The following is a 21,071-nucleotide window of genomic DNA, read 5'->3' on the forward strand; positions in this document are numbered from 1 at the left end:
CACAGCCCACTGCTATTTTAAAACACAGCGCTCATTCCTGAACCACATCTGGGCCTGCATGCCGATGCCTCAGCTTGGCACTCAGGACACTGCCCAACTGGCCCCTCCCTAGGCCTCAGGTTCGGTTCTCTCTGGACCCCTATATGCCACCCACACCATACCACCCCACCCCTCCAGATATCCTATACTTACTTTCCTGTTACCCTGCTCATGCTGTCTCTTTTCTCTCTCAAGGCAAATTTCCCCACGCATAAATCTCAGATAAAACCTCCACTCCAAAAGAGGACAGAGGACCAAGCTGAATTGCACCAGGACTGTGTGATCAGCAACTTCCAACTGTAGGAAAACCAACAGGTCAAATGGCCGCAGGGACTTTGACAGACAAGTGGTGGGGAAAAGAAAGGGATGGAGGGGCAGCCAGATTGAAAGAGACTCAAAGACACATTTAAAAAAGAAAAAAAGCAAGCCCAAACTCTGGTGTCTAGCGATGTACATGTGGGAGATGAACTACGAAGTCACACAAGGACGTGTTGGACAAGTGGTCACTTTTGAAGGGAGGGGCTATGATTCTGATGGGGGCACATGTTGGGGCTTCTGGAGAGGCTGGCAAAGTTCTTGACCTGCCTGGGAGGTCAAGGGTGATTCATTAAACTAATTTGTTCAGTGAGATTTTCTATACCTGTTTTAGTTTACAATAAAAAATGTTAAAAAATGAAAAACAGGGGCTTCCCTGGTGGTCCAGTGGTTAAGACTCTGTGCTTCCACTGCATGGGGCATGGGTTTGATCCCTGGTCGGGCAAGTTCCACATGCCATGAGGTGTGGCCAAAAGAAAAAAAAAACAAAACTCAAATATTAAAAAAAAAAAAAGAAAAACAAAGAAACTCAGTCTTCCTAGTCACATACACCTATTTGAGATTATCGCTATCTCAGGATAGTGGCTCAGAAAACAGACTATGGTGGCAAGTAAAAGTAGTTTTAATTTCTTACTCTGTTACTTACTAGTTGTGTGACTTTCGGTAAGTTGCTTTGCCTCTCTGAACCTCATGTTCTTCACCTGGAAGATGGGAATTATATCAGCAACAAGCCCATAGGTTTGCTGAGGATTAATGGAAGTTATGCACATATGACACTTTATAAAATGCTTGGCATAATGTTCAATAAAGATGAGCTGGCGGTGGTGTAATGAAATGGGAGATTGGGACTGACATATATACACCAATATGTATAAAAGGGATAAGAAGAACCTGCTGTATAAAAAATAAATAAAATTCAAATATAAAAAAAAAGATGAACTGTTATTGGTATTCAAACATCAGTGACTTGCAGATTTATTTAAATGGGCCTTACTGTAAATATTCACAATATTTACATTATTTTAGTATTTAAAGAAAATATATTTTTGTATTGATTTATGCTCTTCTAAAACACCTACTCCTAAATTAGCTGTTAGGATCTCTTTTAGTGAACATATTTTTATGACTAAGTATTGCCTCTTAGAAACTAAAAACCTAGGTATATGTTAAAATACTTACATGGGTGCATTACTCCATAATCTTTGAGAGATGGAAAAATCTGATGGAAAAGTCTGAATTAACAATTTATGATATGAATAAGTGTCCATTCCAGCTCTTCTTACACATCAACTGTGGAATAAACTTGGTTCTTGCTTTCAAAGGCAACTTGGAGGGTTGGATATTTCCTTATTCTTTAAGAAGTGTTTGTATATATTTTACATGTTTATATTTTCCTGTAGTCTGTTTCCTGTAGTCTGTGATCACACTAGAAGACCTTGGTGCTGAAATCTGTGTTATGTGAAATCTCCTCTCACTCTTTAAATTTCTTTCCTCTTAAAAATATTGGAATTAATGTGTCACATGCATTAAACTATTTATTAACAGCCTGACCCATTCCTGAATATTGTATGGAAAATAAATGAGATGCTATCTGTGTCTTGAAATTTAGATGTGGTTGAAATACTAATGAAGGGATTTAGGAATGAACATATATGTCAATGTAGCTGTATGAGATACGAGAAATGTGAGGCAAACTCTGTTTACTGCTACTACTACTAAATCTGTCTTAGAAATAAAGATATACAAGGTCTTCAAAGGGAAAAATGAAACGAGAACAAATATATCTCATTAACAAAGCAGTCAATTCCCTTTATTTTTAAAATTTTATGTACACATAAGAATGATCTGTATAATGTACATTCAATATAGAAAGCTTTATATATTTGATAATGTATAGAACATTTCACAATTACACTAATCTCTTACATAACATCTTGACATCCATTTTTAAATTTTTTTGCACAACTCCTTTTTCATTCAATTTGGTAAAGCCAGTTATACATACCGACGTATGCTGTGAGCTCTCAGAAGGTTAATAATTGAGGAGAGGATACCAGCGAACAGGTGCAAGGACAAAACCTAATAGTGTTCGACGGTAGGAGAACAGCCACACAGACTCGATGCAGGAGAGGGAAATGCCCTTCTTAGGGGTGACTTAGGATTTCCCAATTTCTGTAGACTGCAGTTCAACCCCACGGTCACACTAGTTCAAAAAAACATTATAAAAACTAGGAAGAAACTTTTGTCTTTTTGATTCACAGTCTTGTAAACAGATATAAAGGAACAAAATGTGCTTACATACATCAAGAAAAAAAATTCTTGTGTACCTGCTTAGGTTGATCCACAGAGTGCTTTATTATAACGTGATACAATTAGAATCACTGACTTTTTTCCTAAATAAAAATATACCTATAGAAAAAGGAATAACACTGTCATGAAACCAGGAGAAAGGCAGTTAAGAGTTTTCTTCAACGTATCAGCTGGAGGAATGTGGATGGGGCACTGGCCTTTCAGTGTTTACTGTCTCTCAAGAAAGTTTCAAGTCTGATAGCCAAGGTCACCTGCCTCATGGTCTACGGGAGGCGGCAGGTTAGACATGACTGATGACGATGTCCCTGCAGTAAGGTAGCCAGCAACTCCAGGTCCTGCAAGAGAGAAAGGAAAATACACACCTTCTAAAGAGCAGAGTCATGTGAGAACACTGACCTTTATAAAAGTGTCAGAACCAGGTCAAGCGCCCCATCACAAGGAACTGATACAATCTATTAGGATTACCTAAGCGTACAACGAAACCTTTAAAACAGCTACACAGCACCATTTTCATAGTTTGCCTTTACTATATGACAAAGTTAAAAATCATTTCAAAACTTATGCTGGACAGTAACACTGGTGTGGAAATATGGAAAAAATTTCCCTTCTCACATCTGGGAAGTTCAATCTTTCAAAAAATCCTGGACGCTGAAGGATATAGCTAATGTCAAATGAGAAAAAATGGGAACAGAGGAAAGAAACTCTGTACTTGGGTCAGTCCATTCGAAAGTCATACGTGATGAATTCCCAACAAAAAAACACTTCTATCCACATTCGAGATAACCTATTTTCATTTGGTGCAAAGAAATGCTACTATAACAAGTAACACCAAATGAACAAGGGTTGCTACACCAAGGTCTCTGAGAAAGAAAACGCAAGCTCTGGACATCGCTCATAGGTAAAAATAAGAGTGCTATGGAAAAGGTATCAATATTTTAGTTTTGTGTCTTGATTCTAACAATCTCTAGTGCACAAAAGTGCCATTATCTATGCCAGCATTTATGAAGATGTGGCCTATGAGCATATAATGGCTTTAGCCCTCTAGTTTATCATGAACTGAAGAGACATTTAATTACAGCTCAGAATCACTGCACAACTGTACAGAGTACTTGCAAGAGACACCATACTGTAGCATGCTACTGCATATTGAACAATACTTTTAGCTGAGATCATAGGAAACAAGGCAAACAGCTAAGAACATTGAAGGGTTAGGACTAGAAAGGCAGTGGAAGCGGCATGCATTTAGCAAAATGGTTCTCTACCTGCTTCAGAGAGCTACACAGAAGTTAGCAAGCTGCCTGGCAGAGCGGATCTAAAGCCCGCTCCTGAGGTGAAGGGGACTGCTGCCAGTTAGAAGGGAAGGAGAGACACCTGAGGGGAAAAAAGAAACATAAGCAGCAAGGGAAGTCATAAGGAAGTGCAAACAGCAGAGCAATTTGATGAAGGCTAAGGTATAACAGGGACTGAAGCAGGACAAAAGGGGGACAATTCAGATTCATCTTTTTAACCTCATGAGCATTTGTACTGAGGACGTGAAGAAAGCAGACACTGTGTATGCAGCACGTGGTTACACGGCGGCCAGAGACAACTCAGTTCACGTGAGGTGCCGCTTGCCACCTGGAGTGCCCGGGAACTTAGAAAACCTAGAAAAAGGATTTTCCCTTTTTTAAGGCAAGGTGGGCCTGCATCTATCAACCCCTGCTTTCCACCAATCAGGACACCAGGCCTTCCACAGACTGCTCAGGAAAGAGACCATACCCCCTGACAGCGGTTCAGAGCAATAGCGCCACACGGTTACATCACTTCCCACCAACCTGCCACTCTGAACTTCAGGCAGCAGCAAGACTGCTACGGAACACGCCAAGGATGCAACCCTTAAGAATAAACCCCTAAACACTCCAGATTAGTACAGTTCCTGAGCACTTCTGATGTGGGCTCAACTTAGTTCACATCAACTGAATAGATTATGAGACCAAATCATGAATGCTACATATAGAGAAAGGACTAAGGATGTGGTTTTCAGACTACATGCTGAGGCACCCCGGGGAAAATTCACATGGGACACCACGGGCTATTTTAAATTTGAGAGACAAGTGACATCTGTTGGATACCATACAAACAACTACTCGCAAGTCGTTTAGATATAACTACTTAATAAACTTAATCATTAAGCATTTCTTTTGGCCTAGGGGTAGATAAAGAAAAAAAAAATGACTAGGATAGTAAGGCACTGTGAACTGAGAAAGTTTGGGAACCTCTGGGCTAAAATCTAAATTGTGAGTGATGGGCCTAGAAGGATTATCCAGAAGAGACCAAATTCTATCCCCACCATTTGCCTCTTTAGGAAAGACAAGTCAATTCCTGGTATTTCTCTAAATGAAGTCTGAGATGCTCTCTCCCTCACACCCCTGGCCTCTTCCAGACATGTCTGGTTTCTAGGGGCTGGAAGCTACAGTCTGCTAGGATACGACACTGTATTCTCCAGAGAAACATGGCAGGAAAGAGTAGGGGCTGCCAGAAACGGGGCACATGGCACACTGTGTAAGGCAGCTGGACTTAAGAGGGATGTGAAAACCAAGAATCCCACAGAATGGAATTGGCTGCCATGATGGAGTAGTGGAAGGAGCATTGCCTTTGGTGAAAATGAACATGGATTCTCAGTGGGGGGGAAAAAAAGAAGCCCTGTCTTAGCAGCAATGTCCTACAATAAACTGACACTTACCTTAGGGAATCTTTCCTAACATGGCTCCCATTGTATAGTCTTGGACACGTGTAAAAAGAAAACCAAAAGGTAATAAAATCCAACTCTGCAAAGAACTAATGGACCAGTTTGATGAGAGGCCCAAGAAATGCACCCTTGCTCCCTTTGATGACCTTAGGAAAACAAGTTAACTATTTCACATGCCTCTAATTAAATAGAAGTAAATAAGTATATAGTACAAAGTTCTTCATCTCCAATTCTAGCTCCTAAAAGCATCTTTGCCTTGGCCCACTTCTCTTTCTTTCCCTATTGTTCCTTCTTTCTCTATTGATTTTCTAGGTGAGGAAATCTGAGGATTTTCACTGCTGAAATTATTTTTATAGGGCTTTGAGCTTGTTAGCACCAAGCTCTTCTAAAACAAAATAAATGGCTAAGTAACCCAAGGCCCTGCACAATGAGCAGTTACAGCTTGACTGCACCATGGGTAAAGTCCCATTGAGGCACTTTTAGATGAACATTTATCATAAAACAAAACAATATGCCAGGCTAGAGGGTCAGTCTCATCTCAATTTATCAACACTGAGTAATCCTGCCTAGGACATTTTAATTTTTACCCCAAATCCTGAACATGTGACTGAGTGACATTTGCTCAGCAGCCAAGAAGAAGAAAATTATAAATGTGATTAGTCATTCCCATCTTATTTTGAAGTAGTAATTAACTTTCCTTTATCTGTCCCCATCTCTTAAACAAAATCGACTTATCGGAAGAAAAGGCTGGTGACGACTTATTTTCTCACAGCACCTTATTTCATTTGCAAATTGATTAGACAGAGGCTGGTACAACTGAATCTTCTCAAGCCTGAACGCAGGGTGGGGTAAATTTAAAATTCCAATTCAACACAACACTGTATACATTCCATGGAGTTCCACATAATGGGATTTTATCATTATTAGAAGTACTAGCCCCTTTTATCAAAGAATGACACACAATTCAACGGAAAAGCTCAAACACAAAATAGAAAACATTTGGCAATCCAAGCAATAAATATACATCGGTTCAACCGGTAGTACTTTCACAACAAAAGAACATCCCAGACTGATGATGTGCTAAGAACTGGACAATGTGGGGGCCAACACAGCTCAGAGCTAGTCCAGATTGTCCTACATCAACTGATGTGCCCTTGGGCTTCAACAATGACCTTCAGAATGGCCACAGTAAAACTCCAGGCCCTTTCCAGGCTAGGATTTATACCACCTACCCCTCGATGGCTTTATATGGAACTTGCTGCCCCTTGAGCCAGACCAAGGATGTGAAGAAATTTATAAACCCCAGCCTTTTAATTTCCCTAACCTTCAGCAGCCCAAAGCTGCTTCTCATAACTCATTCAGAAGCCACTCCAGGGATCCAAGTAAAAGGAAAGGCACAGACAGAAACCTTTTGGCTCCCTGAACTTTTCCTATAGTTATTAGGGAATCTGGGTGGGGGTGAGGACCAAGTGATTTCTAAAAAACTCTAGGTCTCTGAAGATAAATCCTTCTCTCTTCTGTATTCTAACGACAGACCTTTTGATCCACAGCTGTTAGTACGTCAAGGATCACCTGCAGTCTTTTATTCCATCCAGTCAAGTCAGTGAATGTAATGAATGTGAAGTACACTCAAGAACAAAAAGAATTAGAAGAGGCCTTCCTGTCCCTGCTTGTAATCTACATCTTCCTATTCTTCAAGGTCAAATTTTAAATAAGTTTACTCTCAGCTAGAAAAAATATGGCAAATTTTCCAATCATACCATTCTTACATACAAAGTAATGAATATAATACCATGAAAAGGTGGTGTTGTGTAAACTTTTTGGGAAAAGAGTCTAAAGAGGTAAAGTTTTTAGTGTGTCTATAAGAACATACTCCTACTTAGAAGCTACAGCTTTACCCCGAATTTGAAAGAGATATGGAAGAGACTAAGACCATATTCTAGGTATTTCTCTCCATAGAAATCATAGGGCAGGGGATGGGAAAGGTAGAAGGGAAACCCACGGCACTCTACTCTTAATGTACACACATGCACCACATGTTCATAAATTCTAGAAGTCTGATTATAAATTTTAGTGGATTAATATTAAAGAAGTCACAGTGGAGGAAAAAACAGTAATGTCACAACCACGTCTAAAATTAAAACCATGTAAAACTTTCTTCAAAGTCCTCACTTCTGAATATTCAAGATTTGGTCTTCAGGACTTATAAATTGCTATACTAGCGATCAGGATTATTAAAACAGTTACACTGGTGTGAGAAACGCTGGGTAATTAATTTTTTCTCTCAATTTACCTACATCATCTCTGGTTAGAGGAGGACGCAGGCTGACATTTTAAAAATACTATAATTTCAGGCAGACTGCAAGAACCACTTAATATTCCTAAGGTTAATTTCAAACTAAAAACTTTTATACCAAAGACTATATTTCATTTTCAGCATTTAGCAACAGAATTCTGTGACTTTCTTTTTAAACAGAAACCAATATGAAAACAAGTATTCCAAAATTACTATGCTAAAATAAGTCTGTCAAATGGACAAATGTCCCAAGCTTCTGAAGTGTATTAGCTTCTCATCTCTAGGCAATAAAACATCCTTTCCTTTATGATACCCACGTATTTCCTCCCATGAAAAGATAAACCCTAAATATTTAGTAAAACTTCAGATTAATCACTGGTAACTTGGAAGAAAAAATATTTCACATGTGAGTATGCACATCTGGAACTTCAACCTAGTATTCTGACAGAATGAAACGATGCTATCATGTTTCTGATACTGATATTTCTGAGTAGATATTTCTCTACTCTTTTTTTACATGTTCAGGATAAACATTTTAATACAGCCATACTCCAAATACAACATATGACACCATGGATTTACTGGATCAAAACTAAGCAGAGTCCGCGTTGCAGTCAGCACACATTCAACACCACAGCAGTTCACATGCTGTCTGGGCTAGAACCAGAGATCCACTGCATGCCCACAGCATCTCCAAGACAGGTAGCTAGGAACCTAGGAAAACCCTCTAAATGCCATTTTTAGTCTAGACAGGGCAAAAGAAAGGTCCAAGCGGCTTCTGCCATGTGTCTTAGGGAAGAGAATTGGGTGTGGTTTACCTGTGAGGTATCCTGCTGGTTGTGACTCAGAAATAAACAAGTCATGTTTCTGATCTTTGAAGGCACTCCAGACTGAAGAACGAGACAGGATTTCATTCACCTAGGGAAGTAAAACAAACTCTTTGAACTTAAACAAACTAAGTGTTAGATGTTGGTAGATGAAATTAAAGAGAAAAGGCAAACTTCCAAAACGAAAGGAAGAGGCCAGCTGAGGAAAGAATCAAAGATGAACCAAGACCTCCTCACATTCATCAGACACTCTACACCAGGCACATCTCATTAAGCCAGACGCAAAGAAGTCCCTAAATCAGTCTTCCCTCTAAACTTGGACTCTACTGTTTGAACTTACTGACCTGTATGTAATTTGGGCATGAAGATGTTCTTGTGACAGTAACAACTGGCTGACAGTGTGGTGTGGGTTCATGAAGTATTCCTGAGGAAGGGGTTTGGGGAGGAGCTACTGCAAAACTCAAGCTACAACTTTTCTTTTCTTTTTTTTAACATCTATTTATTTATTTGGCTGCACCGGGTCTTAGTTGCGACATGTGGGATCTTCATTGTGGCATTCAGGCTCTTAGTTGCGGCATTTGGGTTCTCTGACCAGGGATCAAATCCGGGCCCCCTGCATTGGGAGTGCGGAGTCTTAACTGCTGGACCTCCAGGGAAGTCCCTCAAGCTACAGTTTAAAGCACTTTTTCAAACTATGGATGTGACCTGTTAGAAGTTTAAGAAATCTATTAAGACAGTTGTGATCAACATGCTTGAGAAAATAAAAGAGATTAATATAGAAAGCATCAGAGTATCACATGTAAAATGGGCAAAATTGTTCTGTGATATATATACACACGAGTATAAATAACATGTGTGTAAATGTGTATTGGACTAAGATGGAAGACATGTTTCTTTCTGTGACATAGATAAAAAAAAGTTTAGTAAATTCCAATGTAGAGGATATCTTTCGCATATCAAAGTTCAGATCAAATATTTATTGAGCACCTCATATGTGGGATGCACAGTGGACACAAAGATGAGAAAGACTTTCTCTGTCCCTGAAGTGCCTACAGTTTAGCAGGGGAGACAGACAATGCCAGATAACTTAGTGGTAAGCATTAAAGTAGAGATATACATGGTGACTGTGTGAGTCCAAAAGACTCTTTGTCCCAGCCTTGGAGAGAAGCAATGGTGGAAGTGATTAGTTGTGAAGGTGCTAAAGTTCCTATTTTGGAGACTATCATAATTCTTTCCTCCCCCTGGGAGTGGAAGGTGGGTGTCAAAGTTGCTCTGCTAATTCTCATCAACAGGAATCCGGAGGGGAGGACAATTGCCGGTGCGTGGTACACAGGAGTGCCTTTGCTTGGCATTCAGAACACCCACAGGTAACTTTATTCAACATATAGTTAACGACTGCAGCAGCACGTGCTGTCTCTCTTCTTTATTATCACCTTAAAATAGTTCAAATGATAATACTGCTAGGAGGGACAACAGCATAAAAAATGTTTCTTTAGTTGGAACATACAAACGCAGTGGATTCACTAAAGGAGAGCTTTTAAGTCAATTTAAACCTACAGAAGAACATTAGTAGGTAGAAATAGTCCAAACATCTGTGAACAGATGAATGGGTAAACAAATCGTGGCATATACACACAATGGAACATTATTCAGCCTTAAAAAGGAATGAAGTGTTGAAACACACTATAATGCAGATTAACCTTGAAAACATGCTAAGTGACAGAAGCCAGACACAGAAGGTCATATATTGTATGATTCCATTTATGTGAAATGTCCAGAATTGGTGAATTCCTAGAAAACAGAGTGGTGACTGCCAGAAGCTGAGGGAAAGAAGAAATGGAAAATAACTACTTAATTGGCACAGAGTTTTGGGAACTAGATAAAGTGGTGGTTACATAACATTGTTAATGCACTAAATACCAGTAAATTGTTCAATTTAAAATGGTTAATTTTATGTTATGTAAATTTCACCTCAACTTAAAAAAAGAGAGCGTTACTAGATAGGGCTATATAATAATACTGAATGAGGAACTTCTCAGAAGCAACATTAAGAATAAAACCAATGAGGAAAATTAAATTACTGAACTGTTTTGAACTCAGCACATGCATGCGGCTGAAACACATTAATAGAATCTAAGTTACAACAAAAAGGAAGCCAACACTTTGAAAGTGCTAATAACGGAAGGAGATGAAACTAAAATGATGTTCTGTATCTTTTAAAATGGTATTATGGGATGGTTAATGAATGCGGTTATCACTATTCCACAGTAACTCCTAGAACGGAAAGTTAATCTTAACCAGCAACTAAATGCTGAGTATTCTTCTATGCTGAAGAATGTGCAACATGCTACCACTATCCAGAGAAAGAATCCTCCCGGTGACTATCTGAGTATATAGTTTGTGTTTTATGAGGCAGCTGTGCTAGTCCATTCCTGGTCTTGGGATCTGCTCCAGTTACGGTCAAGAACCACACCTGTAGGTGGAACCTGAGCTGAGCTGCACAGATCTCCAATGGCCAAGACACCTGGCTTTGAAAATGCCTTGTAATCGGCAGATCAAAGTTACCTCTGTGTAGACTCACCTGTTCTCCATGCTGCAGGCTTCGAGTCATTGCCTTGAGAGCTTTAACAATCTGAGCCTTTGTGGCTGCTGGGCTGTCCAGATTTTCAAGGCCAATGCCTTCAAGTAATTTTAAGAGGTATGGGACCAAATCTGCTTTCAGGGCCTAGAAGAGAATATTAAGTATACATATGTGTGTACGTGTGTGTATATATATATGTGTCTGTGTGTGTATATATATATATATATATATATGTATATAGACACACACAAATATATACACTTTAAATAATGTAAGCCATCCACTGAGGAAATAATTTCACCCCCAGAACCATATCTGGAAGAGGACACTCTGCTTTATTTTATTTTAATGCCAGATGCAGAATTTTGGGGGTGAGGATATCTAATAATAATGACATTTTTACTTAATGAGATTTTATTCTGTTCCATCAACTATTCTAAATGCTATACGCTGATTATTTTACTTAATCCTCCCAACACCTAATGATGTAGGCACAACTATAATATTGCCGATGGAAAAATCGACGCATGGAGGGTGAAACATGTTGACAGTCACAGAGCTAGACAGTAATGGAATCTGTGTCTGGACCTATAAAGTACAGAACCTGAGCTTCAGCAAGTATACTGGTCTGCTTCCTCTAAGGACATATACTGATGGGCAACAATATTGGCAGTATATTAGTTTTTTTTCACATTTTCTTAAAACATCAACCTTTGCATTCACCATACATTTTCTATCAGCCTAACAAAAGCTAAGTAATACTCTGCTACCACACAATTTTCACTGCCCACTCTGAAATTCAAAGGAAATAGGTGGAAGTAACTAAGTAAGTCTACCTCTTTTTTACAGATATTATTCTTGGAACAACCCTGTGAGAAGTCATAACTTTATTTTACAGATGAGGATTCTGAGTACTGTAAGGGTAAATATCATGCCTGAGGTCACAGAGCCATCAAGTGGTAGAACTAACTCATGTTCTTTCCAATACAACAACTCTCCTAGCCAATTATAAGTTTGAACCTCAGAGCATCCAATTATCTCCTTGAAATGTACTCAGTACTTCTAACCTGCCTGAACAAGGAACAGGGATAGAAGTGGGGGTGGATGGGGAGAGACGTGAGAGGAAAAGGGGCTGGGAAATAGGAGGGCCAGATAATAAGGATGCAGGGCCTTGTATTCAGGCTAAGGATGTCAAATGTCACTTTGTCATCTGGCAAGTAATGGGAAATCAATGAAGGATTTTTTTTTTTTTTTTTTTTGTGGTACGTGGGCCTCTCACTGTTGTGGACTCTCCCGTTGCGGAGCACAGGCTCCGGATGTGCAGGCCCAGCGGCCATGGCTTCACGGGCCCAGCCGCTCCGTGGCATGTGGGATTCTCCCAGCCCGGGGCACGAACCCGTGTCCCCTGCATCGGCAGGCGGACTCTCAACCACTGCGCCACCAGGGAAGCCCCCCATTGAAGGATTTTTAAGTGAAGAATGAGTTACACTTTTAAGAGTTGTATTTTAGAAAGATCACTTTCTCAATGGCTTCTAAATTTATTATATGTTTTTTTGTTCCCTTGATGTCTGCTACATTGGTACCCACTAAGTCTTCTTTTCATTAGATGGGTAGTCTCTTTGAAAAGGACTACAAAAACCTTGGCATGTTTTCTGAACATGACTTAAAAGAAATAAAGGAATGAATAAACAGAATGAATCTTTCCAAAAAGGATAAAATAAATTTTACAAAGCAAGTTAAGGATAAATGCTTAGTAAATAACCAAAATTTAAAATTCAGACATCACAAAAGTACTTTGACACTGGTAGGATTTTGGATAGCTGGCCCACCTTTTCTGTGTGTATATATACATGTGGCTGTGTGTGGCTGTGTGTGTGTGTGTGTGTGTGTGTGTGTGTGTGTATAAAATATAAAATTGTGCATGCAAAAATTCACAAGTTACCTCTCTGCCAAGCCAGGGAAACCAAAATCAGTGCTAAGTAAGTGAAAATCTGTTTGTCTGTTATGTTGCCTTCCCTAAAATAGAAATCTAGAAAGTCACTTACTTGTGCTACTAATTCACTCTGCTCCTTCTGAAACATTCGGTTAATTGCTTCACAGGCTAGACCAACAGTATCTGGTCTCTTTTTCATTCCATTTATCAGTGGGCCAATGGTCTCCAAAGATGCCATGGCTCGAACACACAGCTAAGGGCCCAAAAAGAGAAGGTTACTTGTAGACTAGCAATATTTTATGTAACAAGGTAAATACCACAATAATATATGAAAAACCTAAATTCAGTTCAAGTTTTTTTTTTTTTTTTTTTTTTTTTGGGCCGCACCACGCCAAAAATCCCTTAGTTCCCCGACCAGGAATTGAACCCATGTTCCCTGCAGTGGAAGCGCCAAGTCTTAACCACTGGACCACCAGGGAAGTCCCATCAGCTCAAGTTTAATAATGAACTAAGTCAAATTCAGTCTCCTCTTAATCAGATCATTTAAACCAGTTTCAGAATTGTTACAATACCATGAGGCTCGTATGGATTAAAGCACATGGTAGGAAGGGGATTTATATGTCAACGGACATTAGTCAGGAAGAGGGAGCACAGATAAATTCTAGAGCTCTAAGCTACTAAATGGATTCATCAATACCTCGTTTTCAGACAGGGCATGAATAACTCGAATGGCACACTTAGGAATGGCATTGTTCCTATGATTCATCGCCTGGATAACTTTGAGAAGATGGCCCAATGGTGGGACCTGATCAGCCAGCTGAGGCTGTGCATTGAAGAGGCATACTGTTGCCATTGTCAAAGTTTCCAGAGTTTCTCCCTGGAGGGTATAAAACAAACAAACAAGCAAACTGTAAAATACTGATGAAGTCCTAAACATCCTTGGTAATTATTTGGTGTTACTAAGGCTCCACAAGTTCTAAGTGCTGATACTTGAAGAGTGATCCCTCAATCCTAAAAGAACAACAAACCTCCCCATCTTGACAAAGGCATGAATTTAAAGGACTTTAAGAATGTGATACATTAATCTAAGCAGCCTTTCTCTGGGCATTTCTATTCCACATCTCATTTCTACTGCAGATAAAAGAGATGTCTATTAAGAGATCACCTCTCAAAAGATATTACTAGAAATTTTCAGATAATGTTATAGAAATGCCAATATCAGAGAACATCAATAATTCAGGAGAATGAAGAACTAGCGAAAATGTTTTCCCCAGTTCTATTAAAAATCCTACTAATTAACATGTCTGGCTGCCATAATGCACTTTCTATTGTGGAAAATGGATTGCAAAGACCTGTAGCTTATACCATTATATGCAAACATATATATCCATTACATAACATGTCTTAAATAAACATGGAAGCTGGGATGCACCGAAAAAGAAAGCAATATAGAAGGAAAATGTTATACGTTTTTCTGTTTCCAAGTTTCTCCTTTCTGAGGATTTCATTTTTTAAGCAAACTATGTATGTAGTAAAAATCCTAGTAAAGAGAAAATGTGACTATAGAGAGAGATATATGTAAATATCTGACATAATGTTAATATTTTTTAAAGTCTTGCAAAGCTAATGATAGTAACTAATGATTTCTAAGTACTCAACATTATATTAAGTACTCCACATTTATCAAAACTCATGAAAACTTCAGCCTTAGGGGCAGATGCTGTTACCTTTCTATGAGGTAACTGAGGCAGAATCAGGAGGCATTACTCCAGGCCACAGAGCTCGTCAGTGGTGGGGCTGGTACTGGGGTCCAGGACCACCTAACAACACAGATCGGGCTCTTAATCACCTCTATAGCCAGCTTGTTTAATTAATTATGTACCTCAATTATTTTCAATATACGAGTTCAAATAACAAAACCTTATATTACATCAGGGTTTATGACTTGCCAAGCCACACCAAGCCTACTTTCCTACTCACTCCTGCTTTCCTGCTAGCCTTTGGCTTTGAGCATAGGTACAGGGTTCACCTATGTAGTTAAGACTCCCCTGTCAATTTTTTTAAGTAGGGTCATTCCTGCCATCTATGGCAAGCTAAGTGAAGAACATGCCCTAGCAGGACACACTTCCATTTAGGTTTCTACACTGCACATTTAGGTTTCTCCTTAAAACCATACAATCACTGGAAATGGGATGGCAGAAACCTTTCAGAGCTACTATAATTGTTAGAAGTAGAATCCTCTCAATATACACACTTCCAACTTTTACCAAGAAGTTTCACTTTTGACAAGGCATATGTGAATTTAAGGGTGGTTGCTACATTGAAAGAGGTAGCCAATTCTTAATGTATGGTCAGTGAGGATGGTGTTTTAACAGAAACACTATCAACATGTTTAGCACACTATATGAAATGACTGGCTGACAGCTAAAGCTTACATGAGGATTGTTCTTCTCCAGGAGCTCAGTTAACTTTTCTAGTAGTGCAATAAGAAATTCTCTAGGCTTTCTTAGAACCCAAGTTGGCTGTGCAATAAAGATTCTCAAGAAAACTCCTCCAACAGCAAGTTCACCTTCTGCTTCTGCAAACACCACAGCAAAATCTTCAGGCAACTTTAAATAGAGAAAGAATAGTCAAGTCACTTACTAATCATTAGTTGTACATTAAGCAAGAAATAAAAACCCTATTAAAGAAATTGTTATGAAATTAACTAGTCCTTAAATAGTCATTAATATAATCAAATCAAAATTATTGTAAGTTTTGGGCTTCCCTGGTGGTGCAGTGGTTGAGAGTCTGCCTGCTGATGCAGGGGACGCGGGTTCATGCCCCGGTCCGGGAGGATCCCACATGCCGCGGAGCAGCTGGGCCCGTGAGCCATGGCCGCTGAGCCTGCGCGTCCGGAGCCTGTGCTCCGCAACGGGAGAGGCCACAACAGTGAGAGGCCCACGTACCACCAAAAAAAAAAAAAAAAAAAAAATTATTGTAAGTTTTATTTTCTCTTAACAAAATTCAGAAAAAGTCCTTTGATTAAGTTACTTACTCTGAAAGTGAGTATTCCTACTTTTATGTTTAAAACCTTATTTTCCAGGGGAAGACCTAAGTTTCTTAATGACAAAGTATCTAAAAGGTTGGCATTAAACTCACTCATCAGGAATTTAAAAAAACAACAAAAATTTACAGTAAAATGTAAAATTCCTTCCTCTGAATAAAAGTTTACTTTACCTTCCAGTTTACATCGGGGTTGTCTTGCTGATTTTTAAAGTGCCTTGGGAAAAAAAAGGGGGAAAGGACATCAAACTTCAGTCACAAGACACACTTTCATGCATGTAGAGTAAGCCTTAGAGAGGTGACAGACAACGTGAGGCATGCCTGCCTGCCCAGTGACCCCACCTGAAGGCCCTAAGTTACTGTGTGTCTCTTGACTTACTCGAGCACCATTTCTCTAACTGTCATGGACACTTTATCTCTGGAGCTGTCATTCCAAATTAACTCAGGATTTTCATGAGTTCCTTCAAAAATATGGACGGCAGCTTCAGGGTTGTCTCTCATGGCATCCATAAAAACGCTCGGGAGAAATTTCATCAATGTAATTCGAACCTAGATGAGCAGGTTTGAGAAAGAAAAAAGACCTATTGGAAACATCTCAATATTTGGTCTGCTTTACATTTCTCTAAGATAGAATGTTGCTGTAATTTGTGTTATGGCTGATATGGGCCACAACTATCATCCAAAAATTCTGGACTGAGAGAACAGATAAACCTTGGTTTATGCAAAGGTAACAAGACTCACTAGGACCTGCTACTACTTACCAATCCAGGTTCATTCCCTCTCTCCTCCTCAAATTTAAGAAACATTAAGAAATTCAGCACCAGTGGTGTGTGAAGTTCCCAGAGCACACCACCCTGCCAGATCCTGCCCTGAACATGCTGTTCCCTCTTCCCAGAAGGCCCTTAGCTGCCCTATCCCTGCACCCCCTTCCCACACCCCACACCCTCACAATTTTTTCTCATGCTACCTTTGTGTCGTACAAGTATTTTTTAGTGCATTTGTTTTGCTATACTATTTTTTACATTATACTGTGCCTTTTCCCAGAAAGGATTCAAAAAACAGCTTAAAAAAATATATCCAGCACACACATACACACAAACTGAAAATTAGTCTGAGGCATAAGGACAAAGGGAAAATGAAAGTTGGAAAGATAAGTTTTTCCCTCAGGTCCTCACATAGTTTTCCCTCCTTTGTGTCATTCAAGTCTGTGTTCAAATCTCATCTTACAGAAAACTTCCCTGGCCAAGTCTGTCTTGCTGTTGCTGTATTTTCAGCCCCTGGCACAAGCAGATACTTGAATGAATGAGACTAATAGGATGTCAGTACACAAATGAAACATCAAAAGCTCTGTAAAATTGCAAGCAGTATATTACAAATTTAGCGCTGAATTCCTAGCAGCCAATGAACTAAAGGAAACAGTGTTAGTTACATGATAGAAAGCATCCACAAAACAGGATGTGTGTCACTTTCCTTGGTCAAATGGATCTAAGACATAAATACAAGAGTTAAAACTATAAAACTCTTGGGAAAAAATACAGGCATAGATCTTTGTAACCTTGGATTAGATAATGGCTTCTTATATATGACATTAAAAGCACAAACTACAACAACAAAGATAGTATGGACTTCATCAAAATTTAAAAAAGACACCATCAGTGAAGTGGAAAGACATCCACAAAATGGGAGAAAATATTTGCAAATCATATATCTGATAAGGGACTGGTATCCAAAATATATAAAGAACAATTACAACTCAATAGTAAAAAGACAACCCAATTAAAAAATGAGCAAAGGATGTGAACAGACATTTCTCTAAAAGAGATGTACAAATGGCCACTTAAGCACATGAAAAGACATTCAACATCATTAGGCACCAGGAAAATGCAAACCAAAACCCTGAGATAACACTTCACACCCACTAGGATGACTATACTCAACAAAGATATATTGGGTGGGCCAAATAGTGCCTTCGGTTTTTTAAGTAAAAATAAAAGACATATTTTTCATTTTCACCAAGAACTTTATCAAACAACGTATTCACCCTTTTATTCCACTATCTTCTGCCATTTTTCAGGCAACTTCATAATTCCATCTTCCCAAAACTTATCTTTTTGAGCAAAAAACTGTTCGAGGTACCTTTTTCAGTCTTCCAGGGAAATGAATTTTTTTCCATTAAGAGAACTTTGTAAAGACTGAAATAAATGGAAATCTAAGGTGCGATGTCTGGTGCATATGGCAGATAAATCAGAACTTCCCAGCCAAGCTGTAACAGTTTTGCCTGGTCGTCAAAGACACATGCGGTCTTACGTTATCCTGATGGAAGATTATGTGTTTTCTGTTGACTAACTCTGGATGCTTTTCATGGAGTGCTGCTTTCAGCTGGTCTAATTGGGAGCAGTACTTGTTGGATTTAATTGTTTGGTTTTCTGGAAGGAGCTCATAATAGAGAACTCCCTTCCACTCCCACCATATACACAACATCACCTTCTTTGGATGAAGACCAGCCTTTGGTGTGGTTGGTGGTGGTTCATTTCGCTTGCCCCACAATCTCTTCCATTCCACACTGTTGTACAGTATCCACTTTTTGTTGCCCGTCACAATTTGTTTTAAAAGCGAAACATTTTCATTACGTTTCAATAGAGAATTGCATGCGAAAATATGGTCAAGAAGGCTTTTTTTGCTTAACTTAATGTGGAATCCAAGCATCAAAGCAATTCACATAACCAAGCTGGTGTAAATGATTTTCAGTGTTTGATTTGGATATTTTGAGTATGTCGGCTATCTCCTGCGTGGTATAACATTGATTGTTCTCAATTATTGTTTCAATTTGATCGCTATCAACTTCAACTGGTCTACCTGACCGTGGATCATCGTCCAGCAAGAAATCTCCAGCATAAAACTTCGCAAGCCATTTTTGACATGTTCCAGCAGTCACAGCACCTTCTCCATACACTGTAAAAATCTTTTTGTGCGTTTCAGTTGCATTTTTACCTTTCTAGAAATAGTAAAGCATAATATGCCAAAAATGTTGCTTTTTCTTCCATCTTCAATATTAAAATGGCTACACAAAAATTAAAGAATATTGATTAAGTCTTTTTTTAAATGCATGCTGATATGACAGCTGTCACATTCAATCTAACAAAATTGTTTTGAATGAAGTTAAAGACAGCTAAGTGCTACTACAGCCATCTTATGGAAAAAACTGAACAAACCTTTTGGCCCACCCAATATAACAAGTGTCAGAGAAGAGGTGGAGAAATCAGAATCCTCACGCATCACTGGTGGGAATGTAAAATGGTGCGGCCACTGTGGAAAACAGTCTGATAATTCCTTGAAAAGTTAAAAATAGTGTTACCATATGATCCAGAAATTCTACTCTCAGAGAAATAAAATACATATCCATACAAAAACTTGTACACGTGTTCACAGTAGCATCACTCAGAATAGCCAAAAAGTAGCAATAATCCACATGTCCATTTTCAAATGATAAATGGAAAAACAAAACGTGGTATATGTATACAACAGAATATTATTTGGCAATAAAAAGGAAGGAAGTACTGACACATGCTACAACATGGAGGAATCTTGAAAACATTATGCTAAGTGACAGAAGCCAGAAACAGAAGACACATATTATGATTCCATTTACATGAAATGCTCAGAATAGGCAAATCTATAGAGACAGAAAGTAGGTTAGTGGTTGCCAGGTGCTAAGGGGAAGGTGAATGGGAAGTGACTGCTAAAGGGAATGGGTTTTTTTCCTGGGTTGATGAAAATGTTTCTAAAATTGATTGTTGTTGCCCAAACCAATGAATTGTATACTTCATATGCGTGACTTGTATGGCATGTCAATTATATCTCAATAAAGCTGTTACCAAAAAGGAAAATAAGTTTACTGACCCCAGTTCTAGAATCTCTTGCTGCAAATCATTCAATTAAGGAGCTGACACTTGTATTTTTCCTATACAGAAAATTTAAGTGTAAATATATTCACCTTGGTAAAATTTGTCCCTCATGTATTTCAAAGGTCAAAAAATTACTGAAGAGCTCAAAAATCAATTCTAGTACATATTTATTTTAAATCTCTAAAACATGATTTAAAACATGTAATATTAGACATTATAATTATGTGCTACCCAACTCTAGCTTTAAGAAGACTCAATATTAAATATCTATATTCATGGACTTCCCCGGTGGTCCAGTGGTTAAGATTCTGCCTTCCAATGCAGAGGGCGAGGGTTAGAGCCCTGGTCGGGGAACTAAGATCCCAAATGCTGTGCATGGTGTGGCCAAAATTTTTTTTAAAAAAATCAATGTTCATGATTTTATGGACCCTTGCTATAGGTATCCAAATGCAATCGCCCTTATCCCATCAACCCTGTTGATGACAGACTATCAACCATATTCCCAAAGTAAAACTGTTCCAGGTCCTGTGACAGATTCTCAGATCAGACAAGGAAAAAAAACAACTGAATCTAGCGTGTTTTACTAATGTAAAGTAAAACCTAACACTCTGGAAGTGGGGGCTCAGGAGGCTTCATTTCATATCTGGGCTGGCTTCAGTGAGCATTACTTCATGTGAAACGGATTTAATAACAGAAGAAGGGGACTTTGATTACACCTGTGTCTGGATGCAATCCTATTTAGCAGTGCTGTTCTAAAAGGTTCCTGCTCTGCAAATTGGACCATGGTTCCAGAGATCATCTTGTTAGCTCCAGATTCTTAATGAGAGATCTCCTTGCAGAGAGGGGAAGCAAAGGTGCCGTTACACTCACGTGCTATATGGCTTTAACTAATAAGGGCGTGGGGTGTACCTCCTTCACAAGCTACCTCCATAGGCCAATCCTCGAAGTGTGAAAGTCTAACCTAACATATCGTCTGTCATAACTTAAATATACTTTTGTTCTTTCTTCAAGGGAGATGAACAGTTTTATCACCATAATTCAAATACTCTCTTAAGACTTCTCAATTATAGTGCAGGCTTCGCCGACTATAAT

At 38.9% G+C, this 21,071-nt stretch overlaps 1 protein-coding gene across 1 annotated transcript in view; it reads right to left on the reverse strand.

The window, feature by feature from the left end:
* Nucleotides 1-2,137: 2,137 nt before the first annotated feature.
* The window catches only part of DNAJC13 (DnaJ heat shock protein family (Hsp40) member C13), a 123,727-nt gene continuing 104,793 nt past the window's right edge, over nucleotides 2,138-21,071 (reverse strand). Inside the window, exons 49-56 of the mRNA XM_060099013.1 lie at nucleotides 16,454-16,623; nucleotides 16,249-16,291; nucleotides 15,465-15,638; nucleotides 13,727-13,906; nucleotides 13,142-13,282; nucleotides 11,097-11,240; nucleotides 8,507-8,606; nucleotides 2,138-2,999 (exon numbers count right to left, since the gene is read on the reverse strand). Of these exons, the coding sequence (XP_059954996.1) occupies nucleotides 2,893-2,999; nucleotides 8,507-8,606; nucleotides 11,097-11,240; nucleotides 13,142-13,282; nucleotides 13,727-13,906; nucleotides 15,465-15,638; nucleotides 16,249-16,291; nucleotides 16,454-16,623 (1,059 nt within the window). The 3' untranslated portion in view covers nucleotides 2,138-2,892. The remainder of the gene's footprint in view (nucleotides 3,000-8,506; nucleotides 8,607-11,096; nucleotides 11,241-13,141; nucleotides 13,283-13,726; nucleotides 13,907-15,464; nucleotides 15,639-16,248; nucleotides 16,292-16,453; nucleotides 16,624-21,071) is intronic.

Source organism: Mesoplodon densirostris, chromosome 5, assembly GCF_025265405.1.
Source record: "Mesoplodon densirostris isolate mMesDen1 chromosome 5, mMesDen1 primary haplotype, whole genome shotgun sequence".
In the NCBI taxonomy this organism is placed as follows: Eukaryota; Metazoa; Chordata; class Mammalia; order Artiodactyla; family Ziphiidae; genus Mesoplodon; species Mesoplodon densirostris.